Source organism: Astatotilapia calliptera, chromosome 11 (assembly GCF_900246225.1).
Source record: "Astatotilapia calliptera chromosome 11, fAstCal1.2, whole genome shotgun sequence".
NCBI lineage: Eukaryota > Metazoa > Chordata > Actinopteri > Cichliformes > Cichlidae > Astatotilapia > Astatotilapia calliptera.
In genome coordinates this window covers 22,172,434-22,187,061 of record NC_039312.1, presented here as the reverse complement: position 1 = coordinate 22,187,061, position 14,628 = coordinate 22,172,434, and the positions used below count along the sequence as shown (strand labels likewise).

Sequence of the window (14,628 nt, the reverse complement as noted above, 5' to 3'; positions counted from 1 at the left end):
CAGTAGTCTGACTGCCAAAGTGCTAACATAACCCTGTTAAGCTCATCAGTTTGTGCACACCCAGAAGAAGATGCTGCTCTGCAAACACCGACACATCATGTGCTGCAGCAGCTGATCAGTGTGCAGTAACTGGAGCCTTTACAATATATTCACATCATTTCAAACAGTTAGAAACAAATGCAAACAACGACTCTTCGGTTCTAAAATAAATACAATTCACGTAGTGTTTTTTTAATTCAACATCGTCAAGCGTGTGTAATGACCTGTTTTGACTGAGATGTGTGTTTAGTTATCAGTAGACCACAATGTGCTTCTACACATCCCTCAAATGAGGTAACAGTTTCACACTAGCAAATACTTTAAAACACTGCTTTAAAACTGTATTTTATTTTACGACCTACTTTGCAATAGCTGCTTCTCTCAAATGCTCTACAGATGTGGAAAGAGTTTCAAGTGCAGTGGTGGATAAATATCCTTTCTGTGCTGTAACAGTTGGGAGCTATAAACATACACAGTTGGCCACCTGAGTTTCTAAAATCCAATCTGAGCTGTAAACACCAGCATTTTTTTTTTCTCGTTCTACTTTGTACCCTGCAGTGAAATCTGCAAACTAAAGAGGTAAGCTTTTGTTTTTTTGAGAAGCCTTAAAGAGGCTTTGTTCAGGCTTGGCGGTGCTGGACTACGTCTCTCTCATCCTCACACAAATATTACATTTGATGCAGACGGCTCCGGCTTACAGAACTCGCCTTGTTTTGTTTCTTTCTCGGCACAAAAGCTGTCGCATCCAAACAGCGGACAAGCAGAGACATCCTCTGCTGTCAGGGTATGTGGTGCTACTGCTGGATGAGAGGAAGTCTTTGTTTTCTACATACATAAATATATTTATTCAAAATCTATATGGACCTGAAGTGGAGAGGAACTGCTGCTAAACCCCCCTCAGTGCTTTTTTTCTGCCTCAAGGCAGGCAACAAGGCATTTCAGAGAGGACAGCAAGTCAATCTTTTCTTTTTGGGGGGTCAAACAACCGAACTCCAAATCCGTCTTTTCAAGCTTGACCTCAATACATAAACCCCCAAATCCTGCAACCTTTTAACACTGTTGGTAGCTGAAGACCTCACACAGAACATATGCTGATCCTCTTATAAGGTAAAAAAGGATGGGAGCTGGCACCGGAAATGTCAACAAACCTTAAATACTGGTAATTCATTTAAGTGTAGACCGTGTTTAAAGCAGGATTAAAGAGGAATTCAGTCCATTAATTAAGCATTTCTAGCTGGGAGGGATCTTTAAAAACACTCTTTCATTTTTTTAAAAAGGCACTTTAAAAGCACACATATAAAATACCAAAACTTTTTTTTTTTGCATTAGTACACTGAAATGGCTTCTTCCAAACACACACCTTTCATTATTTCTGACTTATGCAATATAACTTAATATGTAAATATAAAATAGTATATATAATAATAGAACTTTTACACTAGCTATGTGCAAGGCCCATGTTTGTCTGCTTTGTTTTGCACCAAATCTTCCTTCGTATCTTCTACAGTTTTTCATTTTGCTTCTGAAGGAAGATTCACCATGGGAACTTTTTCTGTGGGGGACATCGGTGCAGGCTCTTTGTTTTCAACCACAACTGCCTCAGGCACCGGGGAGTGGGAGGGTTTTTCCACCCTGGCGGCGAATCCCTGTGCAATGTCGTCAAAGGTCCTCCCTTTTGTCTCAGGGACTCGTAGGTAGGTGAAGATGAAGAACAGGATGAGGAGGACCATGAAGATGATGAAGACGTAAGGGCCACAAATTTCCTGGGAAAATCAGAGGGATGTTTGTTATGAGACAAACTGGAAGACGACTATTATTTGTACATGTGTGTGAATGTGAACATTTTCTGCAGGGATGATAAATGTGAAAAATACCTCCAGTCTAGGGAAACCCAGCCCCACCAGGAAGTTGGCAGTCCAGTTTGAGAAACCAGAGACGGCCATGGCTGCAGGTCGGGGCCCCTGGGAGAAGAGCTCAGCCACGATGAACCAGGGGATGGGACCTGGACCCATCTCAAAACTGGCAACAAAGCCAAACACAGCCACAATTGCCAGATAACTTAGAGATGGGGTGGTCTTCTGCTCAGAGAAAGAAACAGAGAGCATGAGGAAAAGATGTAATGCAGCAGCAATAGGCTGGCTTCTCATTTTTATTTTACAATGACGAACTCACCACTAAGGACAGGGAGATGGTCATGATCAGGGCGCAGATGGCCATTCCAGCCAGTCCAATCAGGTGCAACGTCCTGCGTCCCGCCCGTTCAACCAGGAAGAGCTGGAGTTCAAAGAAACACAATTATCAACTGACATTCAACGTAATATTTAACCTGTACTAAATTAACGAAACCACCTGCGCACTCAGACACTTACAGAGACAACAGTAAACACTGTGTTGACGACTCCAGCGCCGATGGTGGCGTAGATGGGCTCAGATACACCAGCGTTACTAAAGATGCCTGTGGAGTAGTAAAAGACCTGAAAGAGGAAATGAAGGAAAAGTCAGTTAATATTGATTCTGATTAATAAAAAGTGCTCAGAACATGATTTGATTGCACATGCATCAGTTTGTTTTAGATTTTTGGCAGATCAAAAAACAAACAAACAGTTGAAGTTGATGCTGCAGATTTGGAGCAAGACTTGCATTTGAGTCTAGCAACATGAAAAGAAGTGAAACAATGTGAACACTTAATTAATACTATCATATTTAGGGTATTTTTCTTTTCCATCACAACAAGACTAACAGAAAGTTTTGTCAGTTTTTTTTAATCATATTGTAAGTTTTTGTAATTATGTGTTTATTTCCGGGTCGGGGATGAGTTCCTGCCCCAAGTGGAGGAGTTCAAGTATCTCGGGGTCTTTTTCGCGAGTGATGGGAGAAGGGAGCCGGAGATCGACAGACGGATTGGGGCTGCAGCTGCAGTAATGCAGATGCTGCACCGGTCTGTCGTGGTAAAGAGGGAGCTGAGTGTAAAAGCGAAGCTCTCAATTTACCGGTCGATCTACGTCCCTACCCTCACCTATGGCCACGAGCTGTGGGTAGTGACCGAAAGAACGAGATCGCGGATACAAGCGGCAGAAATGAGCTTCCTCCGAAGGGTGGCTGGCCTCTCCCTTACAGATAGGGTGAGAAGTTCGGCCATCTGGGAGGGGCTCAGAGTAGAGCCGCTGCTGCTCCACATCGAAAGGAGCCAGCTGAGGTGGTTCGGGCATCTGACAAGGATGCCCCCTGGGCGCCTCCTGGGTGAGGTGTTCCAGGCATGTCCCACCGGGAGGAGGCCCCGGGGCACACCCAGGACACGCTGGAGAGATTATATCTCTCGGCTGGCCTGGGAACGCCTTGGTGTTCCCCCGGATAAGCTGGAGGAGGTGGCTGGGGAGAGGGAGGTCTGGGCCTCTTTGCTTAGGCTGCTGCCCCCGCGACCCAGCCTCAGATAAAACGGATGAAGATGGATGGATGGATGGATGGATGGATGGATGGATGGATATGTTTATTTACTCATACATTTCTGTTTATTTTCTATTACACTCAGTTTTTTCCTCTCTCTCTCTCTCTCTTTTTTTGCCTCATCACTAACCCCTGATATATTATCTGATTCTCTTGTAACAAAATTCTCCTTTATGCTCAGCAGCTACAGTCGTCACACAGTGGCTTTAATAGTTTCTTTCCTCCTGCTGAGGCTGGAAACAAGGTTGCTGAGAGCAGTGAAAGTGCAAGGATGCAAGGCAGAGTTGAGTGGAAATTCTCCACGTGTAGTCATTTGACTATAAAAAATCTGATAAATATACGTTTTGGAACGGTTGCACAAAAAACAATACACGTAGCAGCGTGTAAAACTGCACCAGCGTCTTTCTGGTGAGTGATATGGGTTATGTTGCAGCCTTTAGCTCCAGGCTCCTTCACAGTGATTGTCAGGTCAGACACAGCAGCTGCTAATGAATTTAGTCAGCCCGGTTACATGACCTTATTAACAAAATAGCTATTAAATACCACTGTGCTTATCCTCTTCCAATCAGCCTCAAATTATTCAACTCAATCTAACATTGCCTGAAGCCAAGAAGCACATCTTCTTACGTGCTTGTCAAAAACATTTGTGCAATTTCAATGAATGCTCCTTTAAGCATTCGTGGCTAACGTTAAACATTGCTTTTCTCACATTACACTTTCTCCCAGTTTGACATGTGCTAATTATATCCCTATCACGTCGCTGTATTATAGGATGTGACGTCTACTCACAGCGTTGATGCCAGACAGCTGCTGGGAGAGCTGCAGGATAATAGCGATAATGATTGGCTGGCGATAGTTTGGCGAGCGGAACAGTTCTAAGATGGTCACTTTCTTTTCCATGGCCATCTTCATCCCTTCTTCCTTCATCTCTTGAATGTCATCATCCACGTCTTCAGTGCCACGCAGCCGCACCAGAGCTACAAAAAGTAAAACAGATCAAAGAAATAGGAGGAGGAGGTAAGTATAAGTAAGAAAAAAGCAGCTCGGAGCGTTATATAACAAAGTAAAGTTTCCCACACATCATTAAAAATCAGTCAGAGTCGGTCTCACTAACCCGACGTTGCCAACTTGGTTTGTAAGTATGCAAACTGACTTAAGACTGACCTTTTCTAGCCTCCTCCTCTTGTTTGAGAACAATGAAGAGGTAGCGAGGGCTTTCAGGGCAAAAGGGCAGCATGATTGTCTGCAGTACGGCAGGCAGGATAGTCAGAGCGAGCAGGAGAGGCCACAGAGTGTCTGAGCCCAGCAAAAACTCCAGACCAAAGATCTGAGGAACACACAGCAAAAATAATGAGGGAACGAGGTGCATAAAATTGACCCATTTGAGCCAATTTACTCCTTGTATATGAAATTCTTCTCTTTCAGCTATGAGTAAACAGACACACACACACACATGTGTGTGTGTGTCATTATACATTATAATGTCATTATACATATAATGTCATTATACATTATACATTATACTTTCATTATACACACCGTTACACACGGCTTATAAAACAGGATGTGTTTCGTTTATTTATGCTCATCTACATTTCGGTACCTGTTGAGAGTAAATGTGACCTTCTATAAAAAGGAAAAGATTATTATGTCGGTTTGCATGTTTAGTGTTGAGCGTGTTTGTGTACCTGTGCCACCAGGATGCCAATAACTACACCCAGCTGGTGCAGCGTGCCGAAGGCTCCGCGGACAGCGGTGGGAGAGATCTCGCCCACGTACATGGGCGTCAGACCCGTGCATAGACCGCAGAACACACCGATGATGAACCGGCCAATTATGACCATCTCAAAAGATTGACTCAGAGTCGCCAGTCCCATCATACCGCCACCCAGTAGAGCCAGGATGTTGTTCATCAGCATGGACTTTCGCCTGGTAGTAAGACACAAAAACAGAAGTGAAATCAGAGTCTGTATCGCACTCTCAGTAGTAGATCGTTTGGTCGCACCACCACAGTGTTTATCTTTGATTTTCTCACCTGCCAAATTTGTTAACCACTGCTCCAACAGAGAAGGACCCGATCATGCCTCCCACGCTAAAGATGGCCACAGCAAAACTCCAGACCAGAGTAATTGTCTGTGACTGAAAAGGCTCCCCGTATCGGCTCTGAGACACATTAGAGAAAAATGTCCGCAGTTTCTGAAAAAACAAACAAGAAAAAGGTTGGAGTGTTAAGATTATTATTATTTCATGAAACATCAGTGAAGTCTACCAGATGTAGTGGCACTTAGGGGGTGTTTTTAACTCTTCCACATGGGGGCAGTATAACTTTTACCATCCTCATGAGAGCATACAAATGAGAGCAGACATGTAGGTCAGGGGCATCCAACTCCAGGCCTCAAGGGCCGGTGTCCTGCAGGTTTTAGATATCACCCTGGGTCGACACACCTTAAATGATAATCGTGTAACTAACGATACGATAACTAATCGTAAGGCTGGTGCTCCAGTCTGCATGCCAAGGTATTTTTAACAAGAGTGTGAAAGTAGAAAGCACTTAGAAAAAAAGTGCTTGTATGAATGTGTGTGAATGGGTTAATGTGACATCTTACATAAGGCACTACATAAGAACCAGTCCAGTTATCATTTTTGAAAACGTAGGAAAAACTGTGCATGAACTCAATCAATCACACACCTGCTCGGGTGCATTGATGACGCCGGTGTTGTAGCCAAATTGTAGGGAGCCGATGACTGCTGTTGAAACGCAGTAGAGAAGGTAAGGCGTCAACTTCTTCTTGGGCTGTTGAAAGAGGAGAAAACACAGAGTTATTATCTATCGCCACAATAAATTGCAGATGAAGCCTCTCTCCAATCAGTCCCTCAGTTTGAATGTCCTCTTCTGGGCTCTACAAAGCTTTCGTTGTTTACAGTCACACTGGTAATTACAAACAATGAGCCTTTCTCCATCTGTTCTCGCTTCTTGTTTTCGCATCGCTGCATTAGTAACTGTAGGCCCGCTGCAATGCAACAAAGTACCATGATTTGTGGCTCTGAGGTATTTCCCTGATAAGTAGCTAAAGACACCCTGAGAGACTAAGTCTGAATCCTCTTGGGAGTGTTTGCTCCTGCTTGTTTCAGAATTAAAATGGGCTTAGCACATACTAACAAGCTAATACACCTCACATTAATCCCTTACACTGGCACGGTTTGCTTGAGGAGTGACATTTCCAATATGTAAAGTCATTCTGCTAAGGAGAACTGAGGTTTAAATGACGCCAAACTTCAGTCATGCTGCGTGTGGGCAGCATAAAGAGAAAATGTGACTCTCGATCCAAGTTTTGGTTTGACTTTAAAACTAACCTAACGATTACATCCTTACAGATTGTTACATAACAATCTCTAAGAACTGTTGCAAAAGCTTTCCTTCATGTCTCCTAATGAGCAAATGCTAATGTCCAAACAGGCTCATTAATGAAAGGAAATCCATGTTAATCAAGTTTAATCCATCTAGTTTTGAAATCTGCTGCTTATGCAACATTAACTCGACTAAGCAGCATCCGTGAAACATTCATCAGATGGATTAGGAGCCTGTTTTGTACAGTTTGTCAAGTCAAAAACAGACATTTTTAGAAACAGTCCTGCCAAGATAAGCACACAGACTTGTCCATTTATCATACATGATATTACTGTCTGGACAGATTAAACATCTTGAAAGTTTTTGAGAACAGAGTGCCTCAATATTAGCAACATTGACTTCTAAACAGCTGCTCACAGACTGCCTCAAACAAGCTGCCCGTTTTTGCATGTGGTTAAGCCTTCTTTCAAATGCTACATTTTTACAGGAAACCAAATGCCTGTACTATCACCAAAACAGGAAAATGCTGGTGCAATGTAGTTATCTTAAACTGCCACATGACAGTACTTTATAGCACTCATATCCAGTGTGCTGTAGTTATCAAAAATATCGCATGGCTCAGAATGAAACATGCATGCAAGAGGAACTGATGAACCAAATAAAGACAGAGGGCTGATAAGTGACAATATTTCACTGAGACTGAGGCTGCACGCTGCTCTGCTTCTCACTGAGATATCACCGCTTAAAACAAGCTGAATGTACAAGTGTTAGGGAATTAGCTATTTGTGACATTCAATAATGTGTGGGGTCTGTGCGGTTGCAGTCAGTCCTGCTTTTAATGAGGACATACGTTGGTGAACTAAAGACAATTTCACAATTCATGTTAGTTCTAAATCAAACTGAGACTTTTAGATGCGAGGGAAGAAAAGGTAAAAATGTTGGAAGTGACCTCATTTTTGAGAATAACAGTGACATTAGCACTGCGTGATCTGAAGAGCAAATGAGTAATGTGTGTCCGATTGTGGAGGAGATGGAGGCTGAGTGTAGCGGGTGCTCCTGGGTGCATGTGTAAACGTGTGTGTTACCTAAGATGTGACTTTAAAATCACCCTTAAAAAAATCCCCTCTTACTGGGGCGTGTCCAGCTGAGCGCGGAGCATTACAAATCTTACAACCATAACGCATCTGACTCTAGGTTGTATCGACTTGTCCCGAGGCATGCGATTGTACAGTCATGCATTCACATGATTGTTTATGCATGTGCCATTTGTAGGTTACTAGTAACATCAGCAGCCAAGCCCACAGTGTTGCTCAATATCTATTTTTCTTTAATGACTTTGGAGTAGAATTTGCATACCAGTCCAACTTTGGTTTGCAACTAAGGATTCAGCTAAAAGAAAAAAAGAAAGCATCAGTCTGCAGCTGCTTGAACTTCGCCTTCTGAACTCGACTCTCTTAAATTCTTGTCTTACTGCTGACTGATCTTTCCTCTCACATTAATCATTTAGTAATAAAATATTAATAAGTACATGCAGTTAGACTAGATTGAAGCCTGTCTTAAAATAATAATAAAAATCGGAAAGCAGAATTCAGCTTCCACATTCATACTATCTTGCAATTGTCTGCCCTGTCCAAGATTATGTAAAGAAAAAAGTTAGGAAATAACCATGAAAATGAAGTAACTGCAAGAAACGTCTTACAAAAGAGAAACCGCAGCTATGCTTTGCAAAATGCTCAGAGGTAGCAGGGAAGCAGGTGCATTAAGCTCATTTATATGAGCAATAACACTAACTCCTCTGTGCTGCACGTATCAAAACATTGTGCCATTGTTATAAGAAGGTTTGCAGTCGAACTGCTATGCCCTCATCCCACCTCTCTCCAAGTCAGGACGCAATAAAAACAAGGAACTATGACATGCTCAAGTTCAGACTTGCCAGCCAACAGTCTCGACTCCCAATCACACTCTCTTACTCATGTCCTGAAGTGCTCAACTCTCATCCACCACTCCTGCTTTTGCCAACATGGAAAAATACAGAAAACCAGCAGGTCTATTGTATAAGGCTCACTCTGACTTGCCTCACATAAACTCATCCTTTGGTGGTTTTTTGTAGTGAAACTCAGCATCCGTTCCAGCGTAACGCATGTGGCTCATTGTCAAAAAGGTTCAAATTGATTTCTGATAATGAAAATGAATGCCAATGAAAACAATACCAGCGACACTTATACGAGAGCATAAGCGAAAGACTATGATGTTCACCTTGTCATCATCCAGATGCTGCATCCTGATCTCTTCTGTTTGATGTTCGCAGAAAGGACAGCGGGAGTCTTAATTCTTTATGCGCACACCTGTGTGCAAGCAGTCAGCAGGAAAACCTAAAAAACAATAAGCAAAGCAAACACACACATTAACATATTTTGATCAAAATCCAGAATCAGACAATCTTTATGGATCTTGAGGTTTACAAAGAAAAGAAGCCTCTTATATATATTAAGAGCTATAAAGTACATACCCCTAATGGATTCTGTTAAGGGAGAGTATGCGCAGGCAGTTGAGACACTTCTCGGCACTGTGTGAATCTGTCAGTTGTGATGGAGAATGTGTTAGAGCAATGACAGTAAGTCCCTCCCTCTATTTCACTCTGTTCACCCTCCACATGTTCGCTCCCCAGTTTTAAAGTTATAAAGAGTGAAAAAACTGATATAACCTCATCTTTCCCAATTAAATTACTGCCCTGCCTTATTTCTTATCCATATTTTTTTTCTTATCCATATAAAGCACAAAATAACGCATCAGTGACATCTACAGAGAACATTATAATAACCCATGTGATGCGATGGAGCCGGAGATGATGCTGAACTGATGCCCGGATTAAAGTTAAAAATGTTTACACCCAACAGGCTATTTTAACACTTTTATACGAGCAGTATCACTAAAGAATATAACAATGAAGTCCAAGCAAAGTAAATCTCTTTACAGAACTAAATCACATAAATGAATCAGCAAAGCAAGTTTTAAAATTAAAGTTTTACCGCTTTGTTGGGTTTGTGCCAGCCTCTGTGTATCCAGTTTATAATAAACCTCGTGTCTACACCTCTTATGTATCTTCAAAATTAAGTCCGCCTTCCTATCGGGGTGTGTTTTAAAGAAACCTAGACGCGCTTGGCGGCACGTCTTACTGTCTTACTCATTGTTGACGAAAGCACACGATGCGTAGTTTCCGATCTGGGCCGATCACTTGTTAGGAAATCGCACAGCCGAGCTTCCGCTCAGCTGCAGAGAGAGAGACAAAGAGGTGGATGGGGTCTATGTGCTCCTGACCGCGTGCGGAGCGGAGTGATGGGCGAGCAAACGGTGAAAAGAGGCTCTGTGCTGGTTCGGTCGGCCGCCCACCGAAAACAAAAGGCAGTGTGCCCAGAACTCAGATACAAAGCCCGGTCATGCAGAAATCATGAGACCGGCTCAGTGGGTGGTTAACAACCCCCCCAATCCACCCGTAATTCTTCATCAGCTTTAATCTTGACAGTCCATCAAATCTCAGTCTGGAATTTAGCAAATTCTCTAGAAAACGTGAGAGCGAAAACGCATCCTGGTTTCTTTTGTTTTGATAATTTAGATTTGGTGTGTCTTAATTACATCACCAAGTGCTTCCAGTGCCCCTGGTATTGATTGGTTGTTTAGGATCAAAATACTTTAATGTACCTAAATTAAAAGGAACTGAATGATCACATCTAACTATCTGATCTTAACTAATTACATTACTTTAATATTTTTTTCCCCCTGGAGTCTGTCACAAGGTAAACAGAGAGAGACAGACAATTACTCACTCTCACATTCACACCTATGATCAATTTAGAATCATCAGTTAATCAAACCCTGCTAACTGCATGTCTCTGGACTTTGGGAGGAAGCCAAAGCTAAACCTTACATTTGTTGGTGTCACTGTACAATAACAACATAGTTCAGTAAAAGTTATATAACAACGCTAGTCTACTGTAGTTGTAAGACTGACATTGAGATTGAGCACGTAGAAATAAAATAGCACTAGTTGTGGAAGAGACACCAGAGGAGGTCGGTGCCACCCTATACCCCAATTATGGATACGCCACTGGTCCCTTTCTTTCTTTCTTTCTTTCTTTCTTTCTTAAGAACAAAAATTTCAATATATTATTACAAACAGTCCAAATCAAAGTCACCTCAAAGGTCAGTTTGAGGTGATGAGGTAGTTTTAGTGAAAGGTAAAATTTTATTGTGTTAGCTACCACCTGCAGTGGTTTCTGATAATTACCAAAACAAACAAACAATGAAGTAAGTTTTAAACAATGTCTTCAAAGCTTTCTGACAGTCAGTTTATTTTAAGATTATGAACTCATGCCTGTGGTTCTTATGAAGCCGCCATTACGCACTGTTTAGGAATTGAGGAAATCCTGCATTGCATGAGAACACTATTATTCACACAGGCCAAACCCAAAAAAGGACTTAAACATGAGTTATGTTTTAACATTTTTTTTTTCATTTGGAAAATACCTTAAAGCCAATAAGTTTAATGGGCATCAGTGTTTTGGATATCCCGTCCTCCTCCCGTCCTCCAACACTAAGCTGTGATATAGTTTTCTCAACTTTGACTTGTGGCGTCACTTCAGTTGTGACAGTGACTAAATGTCAAGGTTTTTCTTTTTCACGTGGGTGGCTTCTTCCCTTTTAGCCTACTGAGGAATCACAACTATTGATCTCGAAATAAGTAAACGCTAAAACAGGAAGTTAAAATGGCAACGTGCAGATATTCAGGTTCAAGCCTTTCAGTGCCTTAAGGGCTTGTAAAAATACTGTTTGTGCTTCTAAAACCACACCTGCCAGCATCTCTTCTTCTGCTGGTTCAATTAGTAAGGAAAAGCTGCAGCATCTTCTCTAGTAATTTAGTCTGAGTGAGCAAATTATAAAATATCTGAGCAACCAGATGAGTGATAGTGAAGAAGGAAATAAAGTCTCGCTCAGCCTGACTTGCTATCACAGATTTGAGAAGAGATACCGTTCATAATGCTAACTTACAATAATTTCCTGGAAATTTGTCTAATCCATCTTAAATCAACCCTTCGCGCTAACACTTTGTAAATGACCTCATTAATATTTTGTAAAGTGTTTTGTAAACTTATGAGTGGCTATTATATTGTTGGAGCTTGGACCCAGTGGATGCTTTTATTTTGAAAGTCACAGAGCGACAAGGTGCCGTAAATCAAGTGGTGTAAACCATATAGCAGAAGCGCGAGTTTTAATGCACAGAGAGTAGTGATGGGATTTCCGGCTCTTTCGGCTCCGAACCGGCTCTTCAGGTTGTTTTGTTGCTTTAATTAATTTATTATTAACAATAATATAAAATTATGCACAAAAGGAATTACTAATGTAAAAAAAAAGTGGTTTTATTTATATATGTTTATATAAAAATATATGTGGTGGCCCCTAGAAACAAAGCACGTACAAATTCCAAAGCACATTTCTTGTCAGGGTCCTGGGTCCCCTGACCCAGCGTTTTTAGTTCTTTGTGATTTTTGTAATATTGTACTTTACTTTGAAGGTCCGTGTCTTATGTGAATGTGTTCAGTTTACCCTTCCTTGTCTCGTAGGTTCTGATTTCCTCCAGCTGTGCTCTCCTTCTGTGTCTCATTCCCCTCGTTACTTCCCAGTGTATTTAAACCCTGTGTTTCTCTGAGTCAGTGTCGTGTCGTCCCTCATGCTGTGTGGATCTCCCTGTGTCTCACTGTGAGTTTTAGTTTGTTGTTTCCCAGTTTAGTTTGTATGTTTTTTTTTTCCTGCCAGCAAATAGAGCTGTGATTTTTGAGTTCATCCCCTGAGTCTGAGTCCTGCACTTTGAGTCCTCATCTCCTGCCTGCCACACAGCGTTTCATGACATTTCTAGCATTAACTGAACTTCCAAAACAGAGCTACCTAGATCATTTAAATTACACAATTGAAAGCATATGTGTATGGTTTGTGTATTTATACACAAGCACACATACATATATTCAAATAATTTTAAAAAATGTTACCTGTTACTACCACACACCAAATCCAGTCGTTGGTACTTCCTGGCTTGTGTAGCCACTAGGTAACAAAAACTCTGCGCCCTAGCATCCTGGAGCATTTCTGTTGTGTTTTGTACGTGTTTTGGAGTTTTTACATGTATTGGAGTTTGTACATGCTTTGTCTCTAGGGGCCATCGTAAATATACTTTTATTTATTCACTCCACATAAAATGTAATAAATCATATATTACAAAAATCAGCTATTCACAGTTCAGCTTTTAACTATTTACATTTTCAGCTTTTTCCTTTTAAAGAAATTTAAAGTGAAACAACACAAAACACTGCAAACCACAACACAATTAAATATAAATTATAATATGAAAACAAAAAGAAGATGCACATTCTCTGTCATATGGGCCTGCATGAATAAACTTTCTGAATCCTTTATCATCTGCAACTGAAAATAGTTGTGGATGATTACTATACCTTTCTAATGTGATGTTGTTGTCCCTGGCTCGTTCTCTCTCTCTCTCCCTCCCGCTCTGTTCCTGTGCTACTGCGAGCTTAACTACTGCCCCTCCCCCTCTTCCCAGCGCAAAGCACAAGACTGCATGCGGAGTGAAGCGGAAAAATATGAGGTGCCGTAAGGGACATTATTACTGAAACGCTCTCACACACACTACTGAAACGCTCTCACACACACCACTGAAATTTTAGCTCTCACACACACTACTGAAATTTTAGCTCTCACACACACCACTGAAATTTTAGCTCTCACACACACCACTGAAATTTTAGCTCTCACACACACTACTGAAATTTTAGCTCTCACACACACTACTGAAATTTTAGCTCTCACACACACTACTGAAACGCTCTCACACACACAACTGAAATGCTCTCACACACACTACTGAAACGCTCTCACACACACAACTGAAATGCTCTCACACACACTACTGAAATTTTAGCTCTCACACACACAACTGAAACGCTCTCACACACACTACTGAAACGCTCTCACACACACTACTGAAATGCTCTCACACACACTACTGAAATTTTAGCTCTCAAACACACAACTGAAACGCTCTCACACACACTACTGAAACGCTCTCACACACACTACTGAAATGCTCTCACACACACTACTGAAACGCTCTCACACACACTACTGAAATGCTCTCACACACACTACTGAAACGCTCTCACACACACAACTGAAACGCTCTCACACACACTACTGAAATTTTAGCTCTCACACACACTACTGAAACGCTCTCACACACACTACTGAAATTTTAGCACACACACAACTGAAACGCTCTCACACACACAACTGAAACGCTCTCACACACACAACTGAAACGCTCTCACACACACTACTGAAATTTTAGCTCTCACACACACCACTGAAATTTTAGCTCTCACACACACTACTGAAATTTTAGCTCTCACACACACTACTGAAATTTTAGCTCTCACACACACCACTGAAATTTTAGCTCTCACACACACCACTGAAATTTTAGCTCTCACACACACTACTGAAATTTTAGCTCTCACACACACCACTGAAATTTTAGCTCTCACACACACCACTGAAATTTTAGCTCTCACACACACCACTGAAATTTTAGCTCTCACACACACTACTGAAATTTTAGCTCTCACACACACTACTGAAATTTTAGCTCTCACACACACTACTGAAACGCTCTCACACACACTACTGAAATTTTAGCTCTCACACACACTACTGAAACGCTCTCACACACA

At 41.6% G+C, this 14,628-nt stretch overlaps 1 protein-coding gene across 3 annotated transcripts; it reads right to left on the bottom strand.

Moving 5' to 3' along the window:
* Positions 1-563: 563 nt before the first annotated feature.
* Positions 564-11,569, bottom strand: slc2a3b (solute carrier family 2 member 3b). 3 transcript variants are annotated; one of them, XM_026185455.1, is made up of 12 exons: positions 11,357-11,569; positions 9,342-9,408; positions 9,089-9,204; positions 6,173-6,277; positions 5,519-5,679; positions 5,172-5,412; positions 4,648-4,810; positions 4,273-4,460; positions 2,409-2,513; positions 2,212-2,313; positions 1,914-2,117; positions 564-1,802 (listed from the first exon to the last, which is right to left on the bottom strand). In XM_026185455.1, exons 3-12 carry the CDS (start codon positions 9,110-9,112, stop codon positions 1,551-1,553), a joined length of 1,545 nt encoding a protein of 514 aa, XP_026041240.1. In that variant the 5' UTR covers positions 9,113-9,204; positions 9,342-9,408; positions 11,357-11,569; the 3' UTR covers positions 564-1,550. The 3 variants fall into 3 exon arrangements, with proteins under 3 accessions (XP_026041240.1, XP_026041238.1, XP_026041239.1); XM_026185453.1 differs by lacking the exon at positions 11,357-11,569 and adding an exon at positions 9,862-10,513; XM_026185454.1 differs by lacking the exon at positions 11,357-11,569 and adding an exon at positions 10,017-10,513.
* Between the last annotated feature and the right edge of the window lie 3,059 nt (positions 11,570-14,628).